The sequence below is a fragment of the Eptesicus fuscus genome, chromosome 12 (genome assembly GCF_027574615.1).
Source record: "Eptesicus fuscus isolate TK198812 chromosome 12, DD_ASM_mEF_20220401, whole genome shotgun sequence".
Taxonomy (NCBI): Eukaryota; Metazoa; Chordata; class Mammalia; order Chiroptera; family Vespertilionidae; genus Eptesicus; species Eptesicus fuscus.
Genome location: NC_072484.1, coordinates 73,512,968 through 73,530,391, shown reverse-complemented (window position 1 = coordinate 73,530,391; position 17,424 = coordinate 73,512,968). Strand labels below are relative to the sequence as shown.

General features: G+C 51.5%; 1 protein-coding gene across 1 annotated transcript; it reads left to right on the top strand.

Annotated features, from left to right (window-relative positions):
- The first annotated feature begins 415 nt into the window (after nt 1-415).
- ADIG (adipogenin) lies at nt 416-6,410 on the top strand. Its single transcript, XM_008158391.3, has 3 exons — nt 416-599; nt 4,433-4,559; nt 6,064-6,410. The coding sequence occupies exons 1-2, from the start codon at nt 473-475 to the stop codon at nt 4,543-4,545; spliced, it is 240 nt and encodes a 79-aa protein (XP_008156613.1). The 5' UTR covers nt 416-472; the 3' UTR covers nt 4,546-4,559; nt 6,064-6,410.
- The last annotated feature ends 11,014 nt before the right edge of the window (nt 6,411-17,424 follow it).

The following is a 17,424-nucleotide window of genomic DNA, read 5'->3' as shown; positions in this document are numbered from 1 at the left end:
CATCCAGTTTGCACAGTCCCCACCGCTCCCACCAAGTGTAAGTGTGGGCACATGGAGCCTGAATTTTGGGACCAGGGACCTGGCTGGCTTCTAGAGGATTCTGTGACCTCAAAGATATGAACACCCACCTGTGGGCAATGCTTATCCCAGCACTTGCTTTTCTAACTTTTAGCAGCTTGGTGAGGAAAGAATTATTCCCATCCTACGAGAGGATCCCGGAGGTGGCGCATGAACCCAACAGCAACTTAGCAGGGATTCAAACCCAGGCCTGCCCGGGCTTACTCTCACTGCCCCGGCTCCTGACCATTCATCCAAATAGCTCTCCCTTCCCTGAAGGACACTGTGACTTCCTTGTTACGTCACCAGCTCAGTCACAATTGGTTTGAGAGCAGAGCATGGCCCAGCCCACCAGATCCCCAGGGCAGCCCTGCCAGCCCAGCTCAGGCTGGCCCGGCTCGGCCTCACACGCACCATGAAGTACCCCCTGGTGCCGCTGGTGAACGACCTCACGTTCTCCTTCCTGGTGTTCTGGCTCGGCCTGCCCGTGGCCTTGCTGTTGTTCTTGTTGATCGTCTGGTTTCGCTTCTTACTTAGCCAAGGTGAGCCACCCAGGCTGGGCCCTAACCCTGGAGCTGGGCAGGGGTCTGGAAACCACTGCGGAGAAAGGAGCTGCTTTGGGGGCATTTTCACTGTTGGCTCAGAGCCGACATGTGGTCACCTGAAAGAGAAAAGGACTAATTGGGTAGTTTAGTTTCTTAGAGTCCAGGTGAATCCCCGTGTTCGCCTGGGAAGCAGTATGTGCGTGTGTCTGCGTCCCCTCAGGGCCACGGCTGGCACAGAAGGTCTTTGGTGCTAGCAGTGGCCCTCGGAAAGTGGTGACCCCTCTGGGCAGATGAATTAGTAGAAGGTGTCCCTTCCTGTGAATGCAGCCAGGGCACAGGCTCTGAAAGCAGAGCGTAGGCTGGGCTTCAGTCCCTCTCACCCTTCAGCTCAGAGCTCTCGTGCAGTAAACACTGCACAGTGGGAGGTGGCAGCCTTAGGCGTTTATCCGGGGCCAGTGACCACTCACCCTTTTTCCCTGGCGGGTAATACATCCCTGGTTTCTCTGGGACACGGGGTCCTGAGCTCAGTATGCTGGGTGGAGCTGGCCACTGGAAGCTGGGGGTGGGCAGGGGCGCAGGTTGGCCACGTGGCAGGAATGACTCCCTGCCTGTCCTGTCTCCCTGGGCCTCTTCCTCGGGACAGCTTGACCTCCCACCTCCTGCTCCTCAGCCCCACGAACTTTGGCCAACTGGGCAAGCAGGGAGGGCACTGAGTGTGCTGCCACCTCTGGTCAGATGGCATTGAGACAGGGTGAGCAGTTCACCCCCTAACCTACCCCATGATTTCAAATGTGGGGTTCATGGTGTAAATATCAGGAGTTCCTGGTGAGAGCTTTTAGAAAGCATTTGTTTAAAGTTGATCTCCTCATTCCCAGGGTGCACTGCGGCCCTTGGGCATCAGGCGGTGGCTGGTGGAGTCAGCACACGTGTCTGTGCAGTGGCTATAACAGCCGTCGGTCTGGAGTCTAGGGGATGTGGGCCCAGATTCCAGCTTTGCCCCTCAACAGTTCATAAAGATAACTAGGCTTTTCTGAACACTGTGCACTAGGACTTGTGCTCAATACTTGATGCGTATTGTTTCCTTTAGCCCTCAGAATAACCCTGTGAAGTAGTCCTTGCTGTACAACTGAGGAAACTGAGGCTTGAGAGAGAAGCCACCTGCCCAAGGTCACACACCGAGGGAGTATTTATTTAAGACTGCCGAGTCTATTTAAGACTGCCTATTCCGGCTCTGGCACCTACCAGCTGTGTGGCTCTGGACAAGCCCTTCCCGAGCCTTGGTTTTCTCATTTACAAAATGGAGATAATAATGGTCACGGCCCTTTTGGAGAGATGCACAGCAAGGGCGGGGCACACAGCACAGGTACACATAGTAGGTGCTTGCAGGCTGAGAAATAATCTAGTCCATATTGGTTTTGTCAAGGTAGGAGGAAGAATAGCAGTGGCTTTGAGTGGCATTTCTGGAAGGAGAAGGGACACCTTCCCTGAGGTCTAAGGCACTGATTTCCTGCAGCAATTCATTCTCCTTGGAGGCCCTGCTTGAAAGCTACCCACAACCTGCCCTGCCCCGTTTACCTGCTGACATCTCACCTGGAACCAAGAAATAAATTCTTTTTGTTAATATTTTTTTGGTTAATCCTTACCCGAGGATATTTTTTTCATTGAGTCTTAGAAAGAGTGGAAGGGAGGAGGGAGAGGGAGAGAGAGAAAATTTTATGTGAGAGAGATACATCAATTGGTTGCCTTGCAAATGTGCCCCAACCAAGACTGAACCTGCAATTCAGCTACATGCCCTTGACTGGGAATCGAACCTGCGACCCTTCAGTGCGTGAGCCGACGCTCTAACCACTGAGCCACGCCAGCCAGGGTTCTTTTGTTAATTTTGCAATGAACAGAAACTGTCCTTAAAGTGAGTGAATAGCCCTTCTTCATGGTCTCTGTCTTCCTGGAACTCTCAGTATTACAGCTTCTGTTCTGTCCTTGTGCTGGGAACTGGTCCAAATCCAGGGTCTGGGCCTGCTAGGGTTTGGTGGGGGCTGGGGCTTGCGATACCCTCGTCTGTGGTTTTCTATCTGCTGTGGCTCTCTTTATTGGAGTCAGTTTGGCCTGGAATCCAGTGGAAAGCAGACAAGAGTAGCTCTGACTCCCCCTCCCTCCCCTGCCTGGCCAGGCTCCATGGGGCAGTTTCAGGGCTCAGGAGGCAGAGGGTTGAGCAACATGCCTTGTGGCCAATGTGGCCAAGGAGTATGCAATTTCCCCAGTCGAGGGGGAAGCAAGAGGGCGGAGAGAAGGAAGCTTTCTGGTGAGCCCTGGGAAGCTGGCCCTGGGGCCAGCATTAACCCCCTGACGTTATATAGGGAGAGAGGACCAAGCCAGGTGTGCCCTTCAAGGAGAAGACCCTGGAATTTGCAGAAAGAAGAGGGGAGACCTCCAAATAACTGGACTTGGGGCTAAAACAAAAGTGGGCACCATAGGCTATGCCTGTTGAGGGTCCGGACCGCTCCTCAAGCTGGTCCTTCGAGTGAGTTGTTAATTTCAAAGCTGCCTTTGAAGTCCCCGACCTCAAACAGTGCACCCAATGGAACATGTGGCACCTCGTACAGGAGGCGCATTTGAGTCCAGCAGGACCACTTCCTGGCTGTGAGCCGGACATCACCTTTCTGAGCCTTCCCCATTGTAGAATATGAAGAACATCGGTAATTGCCTCAGGAAGTCGTTAAGAGGGTTAAATGAGAAAAGGCATGTAAAACACGTAGCACATAGTACGTGTTCAGAAAACAATCGCCATATCTAGTGAAGATCAGCCACTTCAAGCCATGGTGCTGATTTTTAACTGATAACTGCCAACACTATTGAATGCCCATTTTACAAATCTCACTCCAATTAACCCTCATTATAGAAGAGGCTATTGTTGTGCCCATTTTACAGATGAGGACAATGAGGCTCAGTCTTTTCTGATGTCGGCTCTTGGTCTGCAAACTGAGGGCCTTTTTCAGCCTTCTTTACTTCTTTGCAGCTGGTGAAATAGGAGTAGATGTAAGAAAAATAACAACCTTCTCTGCCCTCTCGCCTTTCTCCCCTTGCCTCCCAAGGTAAGCCATGTGAGCAAGCACATGCACCTATTTAATGACACCTGCAGGTTTAAAGAAAAATGGAGGAGGGAGTATTCTTTGTTTTCCTATTAAAAAAGGGGAGGGGGAAATTCTACACATAGATTCCTCTGAAGCTTGCTTGAAACACATAGACATCCTGCAAGTAGAAAGGTACAGACCCAATGCAGTTGTTGTAATAGCTTCATGACCTGCCACCGGATGGACGGGCGGGCCTCCATTAGGTGTGACTGTGCCACACTTCGACCAACCAGAACTCTCATGATGGATGTGCACACACATGGTTTCTAGGGTGTTTTGTTGTGTGTGTGTGTGTGTGTGTGTGTGTGTGTGTGTGTGTGTGTGTATTTTACCACAAAACAGGGCTGCAATGGAAATCATTGTGCCTACTAGTATATACTCAGATGTTTGTGAATGAATGGACTGGTGGACAAATGGATGGTTGGGTCTGTGTCTCCTCCGTGCCTGCTCCTGGACCGCGCCCAATGCAGGTAGGCCGTTTGCTCATCTCAGGGTCCTTCCCTGTTTAGTAGGTGGACATGGCCCCTTTGTGAGTTACAGAGCAACCTTTTGATCCCTGGTCACCATTCCAGGCCCTGAAGTCTTCCTGAGGTCTCAGGGCTGGCCCCCTGGCCTCAGACAAGGCTGCAGGGATGCCCGGGCCTGGCAGGGGGCTCCGTGTGGATCAGGGATAGGAGACAGAATGTTACTCCTCCACAGATTCAGAGGAAAATGAGTCGGATTTGTGCTTTGATTGGGAGCCATGGAGCAAAGGCCCAGCCGAGTGGGACAGTACACTCCAGAGCCAAGAGGAGGAGAGGCCCGGCCAGTGAGCCTGTTCTGCCAGGTGAGGCCCTTTTAGGGAGATGGGTGGGGGGAAGGGCGGCCTCAGAGACTGTCCACAGCCTTGGGCACTGCCAGATGGACAGCTGACTCCCTCCACCATTGCAGAGCTTGCCATCTCTGCCGCGTCGGAGAACCTTCTGCCTCATTGTGTGGGAGACCTGTTCTTGCCATGTGGGAGCCACCTTACAAAGGTCCCCCACCCTTTGCTTCTTGGCCTCACCTCCCACAACTCTCCCTGGGGACTTTGCTGTTGCCTCTGCCTGGAACCCTTCTCCCCTAGACCACGTGGTGCACTCCCTCACCTCTGAGGTTTGGCTCAAATTCACTCTCTCAGCGGGGTCCCCGACTGCCCTCCTTATGGACATCTCTCCCAGCTTCACGGCCCCCCTGCTCTGCTTTCCTTTATCTTTTGCCACGGTGGGGGCTCAATAGATGTTTGTAGAAGGGATAAAATCATAATGATAAATAATAATAACACCAGCTGATACTCCACGGGTACCAGGCCTGTGCTCAGCATTTCCCTCTCACAAGCGCATTTATGAAAGCCTACGAGGAGGATGTTCTCCTGGTCTCCATTTTACCAACGAGGATGCAGAGCGGCGGTGCCGCAGGTAACGCGTCCAGAGTGACGGAGCCCCGCAGCTGTGCACACCCAGGAGGCCTCATCCAGTCCAATGGGGCTAAATGCCATCTCCACGCCAGGGACCCCCAAATGTGTGTCTCTCGCCTAATCTTCCTTCTGAGTTGGACACCTCTTCGTGGCTAGAATGGGATGGCTTATTCCCTTTGCTAAACCCAACAAAGCAAAACCCGACACGTGACCTGCCAACTTCTCTCCATCTCCATGAACAGCACTCCCATTGCTGGTCTGGCTGCATGAGCCCCACGCTGGGGGTCAGCCTAATGGCTCTCTCCTCTTCCCACCCCACACGCAGTCCCGCCCCATCCTCCATCTCTTGCATCGTCTCTCTCTTCCCCTGGCCACCAGGGCCTGCCCTCCTCCGAAGTCTGCCCCTGCAACATGTCACCACCCCCTGCTCTGCCCCGTGGGTCACAACTGGGAGCCCCTGCCAGGCCGAGTGGAGGAAGGAGGTGGGACTGAGAAGCAGAGACCCTCACGTGCCCTTAGTTACAGTGATTCTTAGCCTTCCCGGGTCACGACCTTGATAGTTGAGGCCCCTTTCCCCACAGTCCTGTGCCTGGGGCCAACTTCATGGGGTGTGACTTGTATGGGCACACGAGGTCCCATGTTCAGCAGAGCCCATCTTGGTATAATGCTCAGCTGTGGCTGTCTTGAAATTTTTAATAATTAGTAACAGGGAGCCCATGTGCTCATTATTAATGAGCCCCACAAATTATGTAGCCTGTCCTGTTTGCATACAGTTAGTGGGGTAAGAAAAGGAGATATTCAAACTCTGCTCGGGGACCCTGTTCCAATTTATACAGAGCACTTCCCACCCCCAATATCTGTCCCTCTCTCACTCTCATTCCATTGTCATCCCTAGACCCAGCCTGCCAGTTGTTCCCAGCTTGGTTTTCCTGGAGTCCGCTGAGCAGTGGTAATGGCCGAAGTGGACGGGAGAGACTCGCCAGGGAGGGGAGAGGACTTCAGCGACTGAGGCACTTTTCTGGGATGCCCACCTCGTTCCCTCCACAGTCTCCGGAGGACCCCCAAGTCCCGGGGAGGAGCCCGCAGCTGTGAAGACGGTATAAGCAGTCACACGGGGAGAAGTTGGCCAAATGAATTGAGAAGAGGTCCTCGGGCAGGGCTGGGCCTGAGTGTGTGGGTCCATATTAAAGGCAACAGGGGCTGCCTGAGCTCAGGAGACCCTGACGCGCGTTCTGGGCCTGACCAAGTCCATGTCCATTCATTCACAAGCTGTGGGGCCTGGGCCAGCCCTGGCCCTGACCTGGGCCTCCTGACCCCGTTTGGGAACCCGGACCCTCCTTCCCGTCTGTTCAAAGGGCTGGGGGATCTTGCTCTGAACCTCCATTGTCTCCTTTCAAACTCACTCCTCAATTAGCCTTCTGGCTGACTTAACCACATTGACTTTATAAATATCTGCAGAGTGTCTACCATGCACCTGGCTCCTTTAAGAAGAGCTCACATTTAATGAGCGCTTACTGTGTCCCAGGCGCTCTTCTGTGTACTTTACACACATTGCTGTTTTTAACCCTCACAAGGATTCTATCAGGTGGGGTCTTTGATGATCCCTGTTTCACAGATGGGGAAACTGAGGCACAGAGCAGTCAAGTAACTTGTTGAATTGCAATGGTGGAGTTGGGACGTGAACCTAAGCCCTGCGGCTCCAGAGCCGGCCCTGGCCCACTGGGCCGATGGTTTCCAGGTTGGAGTGTTGGGGGCAGTCATGGGGAGGCACTTAGAAGAAATCCCAATCTGTCCTTGTACCCGCACCGGCCCCCCAGAGGCAGCAGGGTTGATGGGCTGTAGAGGGGACAGGCCCTCCCGAGTCTCACCAGGTGTCACCTTTGTCCCCTCTTTCCCTCTCGACACACATTCCATCAACCACCGCAAGCAGAGAGAATGGAGCCTGAGTTATTGGCTGGTCTCCCGGAGTTGGGTCTCCCCTGCTCTGCCCTTGCTGCCCGTTAGTCTGAACGATCCATCCAAAGCACAGATCCAGACACGCCGTCTCCCTGCATGGGGCCCTCTGTAGCTCCCTACGGCTCTGGGCTAAAGCCCGGTTCCTCGTGTGGTGGGAGCTGCCCTTTGGATCCGAGCTCTACCGCATTTGCTGGGTGAGGTGTCTGTGCTCACCAACAAGGCTGCTGTGAACGCCCTTGGACTTCTCCCTTTGCACACAAGTGTGCTGCTGTCTATGGGATAAACTCTGAAAGGGGGGCTTGTTGAATATATCTGTGCCTTTACAGTTTGCGGATATTGTGAAGTTGTCTTACAAAAGGTGGCACTGAAAGTGCGTACAAAAGTGCCTGTTTCTCCTGGCCTCTGGCCCACTGTACACCCGCCAGGTCAGCAGTCGCCAACCGGTGGCCCACGGACCACTGCTGGCCTGGGAGGTCCGAAAGGTTGGCAACTGCTGCCCTAAATAACACCCTCCCACACACACTCACACCCTCACACACACTCTCACACCCCCACACATACTCACATACACTCTCTCACATACCTACACACTCACACACACTCTCTCACACACCCACACACACACACTCACAATCACACCCACACTCACACACACTCTCATACACACACACACTACACACACACACACACACACTCACACACCCACACTCATACACACTCTCACACACCCACACACCACCACACACACTCACACATACATACACACCCACACTCATACACACTCACATACCTACACACACACACACACACCACACCCCCACTCACACACACACACTCACACACATACTCTCACACACTCATACACACACACATACACACACACAGTCACACACACATACACACACTCTCACACACACTCTCACCCACAGTCACACACACACACACACACACACACACACACACACACACACACAGCCCTCTGTCTACACACACTTTGTTCTGGCTGATGAGCTTTGTCCACGCTGTGTTTTGCTGGGAGCTTTCCTGGTGTTGAATAAACACTTTTGATAACAAACCTCCCCTGTGGCTGAAGCTTCCCCCTGGCTCCCTGTTGGCCACTGCCTCCCCCCACCCCCGCTGTCCAGGCTGCTGGCCATTGTTCAGCCTCCGTGCTGACCCAAAAAATCCAGTTGAGTCATCCCCACCTCCCACCCCCGACCTTCCAGCCACTCTGGAGGAGCCAGAGGAGCCTTGGGGGCTCAGACCCTGAAGGGGAGCTGGTCGCACTCCTGGGAGCACCCGACAGCAGGCAGGGGCCACAGCTCCTCGGGGCCACTGGCAGGTAAATGGTGAGGGCTGCGGGGAGATGCCCTCCTGCTTTGAGTGGGCGCCGAGACCCTGGGTGTGGATTGGGGCTGCCTTCCTGGCATTTTGTCCTGTTAGGCAGGGACTTGTGTGTGTCTGATAAACACACCTGTGACCTAGTGATAGGCTCCCTGAGAGACATTGTCCCGATCTGAGCAGCGCGCTGAGCGCCTGCCCAGTGCTGTGCTCCCATGTGTTCTCCTATTTGCTCTTCACCACAGCCTCGGGAGGTGGGTCGTAGTAACATTTTCAGATGAGGACACTTAGGGTCATGGAGGTTAAGTCACTTGCCCCAAGTCGCATAGCCTGGAAGGGGCCTATTTTCCTGACTCTTAACTGAGACGTGTTTCCCGGGATCTACACAATACCCCGGCTCTTCCTGGACTGGAACCATGCCGCTTCCGGATGTGCTGTTGATGTTTGCAAAAATACGAGGAAACTCAGAACAATGTGTGCGTGTCTCCCCAGCCCCAAGAGCTCGGGGATCTGGGAGGACAGTCCCAGGGTGAGGTGGGGGCGCTGCTGGGGTCATCAGAGACACGGGCTCCATTCCCGGTCTCTGGAGCCCTTGTCAGGACACATCTCTTGGGCCCGCCCTTATTTCCCAGCCCTGAACCCCTCACCCTCCCACCACCATCCCTTCAGGCCTCGTGTCACCATCAGCAAAATGGGACCGGTCTCCTCTGTATTTGCTTCCTGTGGCTGTCACACACAAAAGTACCACAAATGGGGCAGCTTAGAGAGGGGATGTCGTGTCTCCAGGTCTAGGAGCTGGAAGTCCAGAATCAGGGTGCAGGCAGGGCCGGCTCCCCCTGTGCTGGGAAGGGGAGAACCTTGTCTCCTCCAGCTGCTGGCAGCGCCATCCTCATGGGTCTCCCTGTGTGTCACGTCTTCCTCTGCGCATGCAAGTCCCCTTTTCATAAGGACCAGTCATTGGATCAGGGCCTCCCTGAGGACTGCATTTTAACTTGATTACCTCTGTTGAGACCCTATTTCCAAATGTCATATTCTGAGGTCCGGGGGTTAGGATGTCCACGGCTAATCCTGGCAGGACACAGTTCCACCCCGAATACCCTCTGTGAGGACTGAAGTGGGAACACACGCAGAGCTCTGAGCACAGTGCTTGGCTGGCGCTTTATAATGCTCCATGAATTGTTGCCAAAAGCAAAAAGCTGAGCAACCTGGAAGTACAATGCTTGGTGCACATCATGTGCCAGGCACAGATTGGGCATGCGTTATCCCTCTGAATCCTAACAACTACCCCTGGTGGCAGGCAATGTTTGCATTGAAATGATGAAGCTGGGACTCAGAGAGGTTGAGGCACTTGCCTGAAATCACACAGCCCAAGTGGCAGAGCTGAGGATGAACTCCAAGCCTATGAGACTCCACTACATCACACAGGGTAGGAGAGCACTATAGTGAGGAGTGGGAGTTGCTCAGAGGGGTAGAAAGGCAGGGAGGGAGTGCTGAGCACATATCACGTGACCCTGGGGAGCCTCCTGGGTCAGAGGGGCAGGGAATGCTCTTGACAATGGTGAGTGGGTGGGCTGGATCACAGGCTGCCTGGTGAGGTGCTGGCAGGTGGCCAGGTGCAGGGCCGCCATGTCTGAGTCACTCCACTGTGACCTAACCGGCCCAGCCGATACTCCAGGGCTGGGACCCGGCCCGCCGGGGCTGAGGAATGTTGCCCAGAGCATGGACACACTTCACTTCATTCTCAGCACACACAGCTCTCCAGGAAGCCAAGAGGTGGTGCTTCCTTTAAGAAGCTTGAAAGTGCAGTTTAGTCAAGATTCAGGCTACTCTCTCTTCCTCTTGCTTTCTTTCCAAGGGTTCCCTACACCTGAAGGGAGTGATGTTAGGTTTTCTATTCTGGACTAGAAGCTCATTTATTCAGGTACTAACATATTGACTTACTCAAGTCTCTATCTATTCATTCACTCATTTACTTATCCACTCATTCACCTAATGGTTCACTCATTCATTCATTCATTCATTCATTCATTTACTCAAGTACTCATGTTCACACATTCCTGTACAGAGCCATTCACTCTTCCACCTATTTATCATCCATCCATCCATCATCCATATAGCCATCATCCATCCATCCAACCTTTATTAAGCACCTACCATGTTTTCCACACAAAGCTTCTCATGCCTCCCAAGCTACTTTTTCACCCACTTTTACTGCTACTTCCACTTACATATTTGGAGGGAGGACCTTTGCGCCAATGAGACCCCAGACACTTGGCCTCCTGGTGGTGTGGTTTCAGGATCTCCTCAGGAAAGGCGTGGGAGAAGGACAGCCCCAGTCTGCACATGAGAGCAGTGATGGCCGCCTGAGACTTGGGCTCCTGAGGGCCCCTGCCCATCTTTTGATGCCAAGACTATGCATATTCCTAGGCGCTGTCACTCCAGTGGGGCGATTTCCAGTTATTGGGCTCCATTTCTTGCTTCCCCCAGGCCAGAGAAGACCATAGTGACCCGTGGATTTGGGCCTCTCCTACAGAGCACCCTTGGGCTGCTCTTCTTAAAGGCAAGTATGCCGAGGGCAGGGCGGGCAGGCGGTGGGTGGAGGGGTGGATCATGGCATTCTGTCCTGGCCCATAACAGATTCGGGGGAAGGACACAAGCCAGGGAAGCCAGGAGGAATGTCCCTTCCTCGTCCCTACTTCACATTCAGGGCTAAAGGCCAGTTCCCAGGGAGGCTCTTCTGACCCCCACAGCTGGCCACTTGAGTTTCCTCCTCCCTTAGCATCCTTCCTTTCCCACCCAAGCCCTGCCCTTTCTCACCCCCCAACACATTGCTGCCTGCTTGCTTTTCTGTTTCCTGGCAAAGTCCCCATCCCCATTTCACAGAGGAGGAGACCAAGGCTGGGAGAAGGTGGGAGACCGCTCACAGTCACGGAGGGGGAAGACCCCGGGGTCAGGGATGCTTTTCCTATCGACATTAGTCAGGTCCTTTATTTATTTATTTTAAAATATTTTTATTGATTTCCGAGAGGAAGGGAGGGGGGTGGGGAGAGAGAAAGAGAGAGAGAGAGAGAGAGAGAGAGAGAGAGAGAGAGAAACATCAATGATGAGAGAGAACCATTGATTGGCTGCCTCCTGCATGTCCCACGCTGGGTATGGAGCTCACAACCCAGGCATGTGCCCTGACTGGGAATGGAACCATGACCTCCTGATTCATAGGTCAACACTCAACCACTGAGCCAAGCCGGCCGGGCAGTCTGGTCTTTTATTAATGCAGTTTTCCTTACAATGGAAGGCCTATGGGTAATAAAAATGGCACTACACATGATATTTCATGGCTGTTTTTTAAAGGTGCCATTTCCACTTGACCATAGTGCAGGCAGGTGGGCAGGGCTCAGGGGTGTGTGTGTGTGTGTGTGTGTGTGTGTGTGTGTGCGCCTGTAGGTGGCCCTAACTGAGCCAGCCCCGCCTGGGAGGAGGTTGGACCTCTGCCCTGGTGAGGGGGTGTCTGGGAACTGGGCGAGCAGCCTCCCTCCTGCTCACACCGCTGCCTGAGTCAGCCCCACAGCAACGGCGGCGGCGGCAGCAGCAGCACGGAGGCTCACCTGTGAGCTGTGAGGGTGCCAGCTCATGGCAGAGCCTGCCCTTCTCCCCACCGCCCAGATGGAGAGGCTGGCCCCGGTGTCCCTGGCCTCACCGTGTCCCCGGATCCCACGGGCTCACATCGCCAGGCGGCCGGGCCGCTGTGCCCAGCGCCGGACTGACCTGGGCTGCAGGTACAGGAATCACAGGAGGAGATGGGGGAGGTTTGGGCCACTGGTGTCTCAGGGCCAAGGCTGAGGAATGAGGGGACCAAGTTGAAGACCTACCATGTGCTGGGGGTGTAGGTCATTTCACTTCTTACATCACCCCTCTAAAGCAAGAATCCCTCTCCCTTCCTACAGATGAGGAAACAGAAGCTCTGAGAGGTCTAGGAAATGGCCCAAGTGGTGGAGGTGTCCAACTAGGTCCATGGGACCAAGACCCTTCCCAGGGCACAGCACTGGTTTGGGCTCCTGCTGCTGGCTCCTGCAGGGGACACTGACTTTCGGGTTCTTAGAGATGTGAGTGATGCTCAATATGTGCTGTTTCCCCTTCTTCCGAATGTAGAGAGTTTTAGGCACCCCGGGGGTCATTTGGGGTTCAGGGTTCAGGACCTTAAGCTATGAAATCTCGGCTGGATGAGTGTGGCTGTGTGGTCACCTGGGCTGACAGCTGTGTCACTCTTCCTGCTCAGGTGCCTCTGACAGACAGACCAGAATTGTTAAAAAGTCATTTCTCCCCATGTGTGATTACAGCATATCACAATATGAATATTGTAGAAATTCCAACAGTGCAGACGGAGATGTGCCTTTTCTCCAGAACTGACTGCTGGTAACGTTTTGGCATATACCTGGGAGCCTTTTGATGTACATGAACCGACCCTTGTAGAGTTCTACGCAAATGAGACCATGCCGCCGTGTGCTTCCAGACTTCCTTCCATCCCTTAATTAAGCTCATGCTCACCTTCACATGTCAGTGACATAAAGATCTAACTCACTGATTTTAATGGCCTTCCAGATCCAACTTTATGGATGGCCTTTGGTGCATTTGAACCAGCTGCAGCTAACAGATGTTTAGATTGGTCCCAATATTTAGCAATTCTGAGCAATACTTCAGTGAACGTCTTTGGGGATTGGTGTGGGTTAAACTCATTCCTGGAAGGGCAATTGCAGGTTTAAAAGGAACAATTAGAATTTTGATAGACCCTGCCCAATCGCCCTCCAAAAAATGTCCATGCCTACAGCAGGGAAGCCCCGATGCCCCACGTATTCCCACCCAGGACCTGAAGACTGGCTGGCCTGTATGTGGAGAGCAGACTCAGGGAGTATGAGATGCTGATCCTAGAACAACTAACTGAGCCCATAGAATGCCCTAGGTTCTGGGAAGAGGCAGGGAGCTCAGGGAGATTCACACAGCATATTCACTGAGCTCCTGTGCGTGGGGGCTCTGTCTCATCCTAGGCAAACATCACGCAGGACATGAGATTTTTAAAAAATATATTTTTATTGACTTCAGGAAGGGAGAGGGAGAGAGAGATAGAAACATCAATAATGATCGGCTGCCTCCTGCATGCCCCCCACTGGGGATCAAGCCCACAATCCCAGACATGTGTCCTGACCAGGAATTGAACCATGATCTCCTGGTTCATAGGTCATAGGTCAGTGCTCAACCACTGACCCACACCAGCCAGGCAGGACGTGTGATTTTATTGAGATTGGATATTAATAAGCCAAATACATCTCTGCCTCTCTCTCTCTCTCTCTCTCTCTCTCTCTCTCTCTCTCTCTCTCTCTCTCTCTCTCTCTCTCTCTCTCTCTCTCTCTCTTTCTCTCTCTCTCCATCCACCAAGCTACCTACCTATCTAGCATGGCTGTTCCCCTAACCTCTCCCTACCCACCCTTAATTTCTTAGTTCCTTGTAATCCCCAAGGCCATTAATATTGGATTCACTATAAGAGTACCTGACCCATTGAATGTGCTCAATACTTACTTGATGAATGAACAAATGAATTTTGTTGCATTCCCTTTGTAACTTTAAACAAAACAAGAAAAATAACACTCTGACTTCCAGAACAGTAGTTTTTCAAACTCCAGAGTTCTGTCAATCTTTTACTTAAATTCGATCTTTATTATGTTTTTGAGTATTGAAAAGCTGGTAAAAGCATCACACATGTCATGTGTTATATCGCAACTATATTTTGTCCATCAAAATTATATGGGCTGCATGATCCATAAATACTTTCAATTGAACTTAAGAGTTTACAATAGTATCATTGTTCTCTATTTTGTTTCTTGAGAAGAGATTCCACTAGCCAAAAAAAATGTGAAAGCCACTTCCCTGAGACAGGGCTGATTTGTCTGCTCCAGGCCAGTCCTCAAAGTCACTAGGTCAGTTCTTCCCACATTCTGAGTTCGTTCATCTCTCTGGTCACTCACCTGTGAGACATTTATTTACTCAACACCATAAGCTCTCAGACGTCAGACCATATCTGTTTTGTTCACTCGTGTATCTCCACGATCCAGTGCATTGTGGATGTTCATGAAATACTTGCTCAATGAATGAAATGCTCACGGCCTCTACGTGAAATCCCGTGATGGGCACGGGGGCATGAAGATGAATGAGATGCTCCCAGCCCTCGGGCTGTCACAGGCTGGTCCAGGAGGAAGACCTAGGACTGGTCCACTGCAATATGATGCACTAAATGCTGATGAGAAAGGTCTGAGCAGGGGTGACTAGAGTCAGTGTTATCATCAAATAGAACTTCCCACAAAGTGAGTGGGCCACAGGCTCTCTATGTGACTATGAATGAACAAATGAACTTTGTTGCATTCTCTTTGTTACTTTAAACAAAACAAGCAAAAATAACACTCTGACTTCCGGAACAGTAGTTTTATTTTTCAATTATAGTTGACATACGATAGAATCAATCAGCGTTGCTCTTGGGAGGAGTCTTAATGACGCTGTAGGGATTCCGTCAACCTCACTCCTAAATAGAAATATATTTTCTGTTAATTCATGATTGCTATAAAAATGCAAAAAAATAGCAAGTGAAATCCACTTCCCTCTGCCACCTCCAACCCACAAGAATAGTAATTGTGAACAGTTCAATATAAATCCTAAAAGATTTTATGCTTCATAAATATGTGTTTATATCTATATGTGGAAAACATATATGCTCTAATCCATGTGTAGAACACTTATATACTTGTAGCATTTTGTATTTGATCTTTTCCACGTGGTATCTTTTCATGGAAATATAGAGATCTACATTGTTCTCTGTAAAGGCTGCGTGATTTTCCATTTTATGACTGAGCCCTGCTTTTGTTAACTAGCCTCCTGCGATGGACTTTTGGTTGTTTCCTTGTCTTTGGGAGTGGGTTGCTATGTGTATAAATTATACTGCATTGTCTTGGACACATATCCTGAGCACTTATCCTTATGATAAATTCCCAGTATAGGAATCGTTGAGTCCAAAGGCAAATGCTTTTACTTTGGAACATATGACCCAATGGTTTCCCAGGAAGGTTGTATCCAATCACAGACTCACCTAGTGGGTGCCGGCTTTTGTTTATTTATATTCTTGACATTGTCGCCAGGACATTTTGGCTCATGTTAGTCTTTGCCAGTTGCATCTTGTTCTAACTCACCTTTCTTTTCTTCCTGGGGTGGTTGACCGTCTTTCACACGCTGAGTGTCTGAGAGATCAGGGAGGCTGGGAGCCCATTGGGAGTCTAGTGCAACCATCACATTCCCTTAATAACTGGTTAAGCGACTTGGCCGACCGCACATAGGGAGTTTGAAATAAGTCACTTTTACAAATTTAACATATCTTACTCATGTGTAGCCATGAGGTCTCTGCCATCACAGGTAATGTCACTTATCTCTGTAGATATCATGTACCTTTAAATCTCCAAACACCCTTTCCCCCCCCCCCCCATGTGACCTCAAGCCCAGAATGGATCACCCACACACAATTTGAATGTCTCAGTGGTAGAGGACAGACTGCGTCTCAAAGCGCAGCCTCACCACGTAGCAGCCGTGGGATTCTGGGGAAGTTACCTGACCTCTCTGAGCCTGAGTTTCCTTTTCTGCAAGATGGTTGCAAATGACAGTCCGTACCTCCTAGAGGTGAAATGAAACGAGTGTGTGCGAAGACAGCGCGGTGCGGGTGTGGGGAGTGTGCACTGCGCGCCAGGCGTTACCGTCCCAGGGGAAGAGGTGGGAGCTGACACCACCAGCTCAGCCTTGTTTCCAGGGGATCACGTGAACTCAGGCCTCCCCAGGCCACGGAGTGGCAGAAAGGTCTGCATTTGAGCCCCACGTCACTTTCACTTACCGCACCTCTCTGAGCCTGTTCCTTTATTTGCAAAATAAGTGTCTTTTTTTTTTTTTTTACTTTACATTGTTTTTTATTTTTCAATTGCAGTTGACATACAATATTACATTAGCTTCAGGTGTACAACCCGGTCATTCTAATCATAATCACAGTCAAGTCCTCCAGGATCTCCACCCAGAACTGCCACCTGGGTGCTGCTCTGCCGGAAAAGCCCTTGCAGGCAAATCCTCTCCCCTGAGGAGGAACCGGCCCAGTCTCCCTGCACACCCGGAAGGGCAGGTCTCTGCTGACAGGGCTTCCTGTTTCCTCTCTGGCCTCCCTGGGAGCAGAGGGAGAAGCTCTAATTACACCGAGGGTTAGGCTGCTCCCTTCAGGCCCTGGGCTTCTCCACCCCTCCAGCTGCCCCCCCCCCCCCCCCCCCCCCCCCCCCCCCCCCCCACCACCCACACACCCGTCTCCAGGTACTGCTGACGCCACCCAGGTTGGCCGGCTGATGCTCACAGCATGTGAGAATTTCATTTCCTTGCTACTTGCCAACCCTGGGTGTTCGCAATCTGATGTTTGCCAATCTGATGGCTGAAAACATTTCACTGTTTTCATTTGCATTTCCACAATGACTTGTGGAGTTCAACATCTTTTCATATTGAGCATTTTTGTACTTTATCTTCAGTGACTGTTGATTCATATCTGCTGTTTGCTTTTCTATTGGATTTTGGGGGAGTATTTTTTTTCCCTTACTGATTTCTAGGAGCTCTTTATATAGACTAGATAGTAACACTTTATTATTTGTTGCGAATATTTTCTCTCAGCTGATCACTGGCCTTCTTAATTTGCCTATGGTGTGTTTGTTATACAGATGTTTTAAATTGTGATGGAATCAAACATCAGGCCTTTTTCTGTGATAGCTTGAGGCTTTTATTTTGCTTTGGGGAATGATTCCCTCCACCTCTCATTTCTCCTGGGCTTCCTTCTCCTCAAACGCCAATGCAGGCTCCTATCCACCCGGGGAAATTCTTTTGTACTTACCACCATCATGACCTGCTC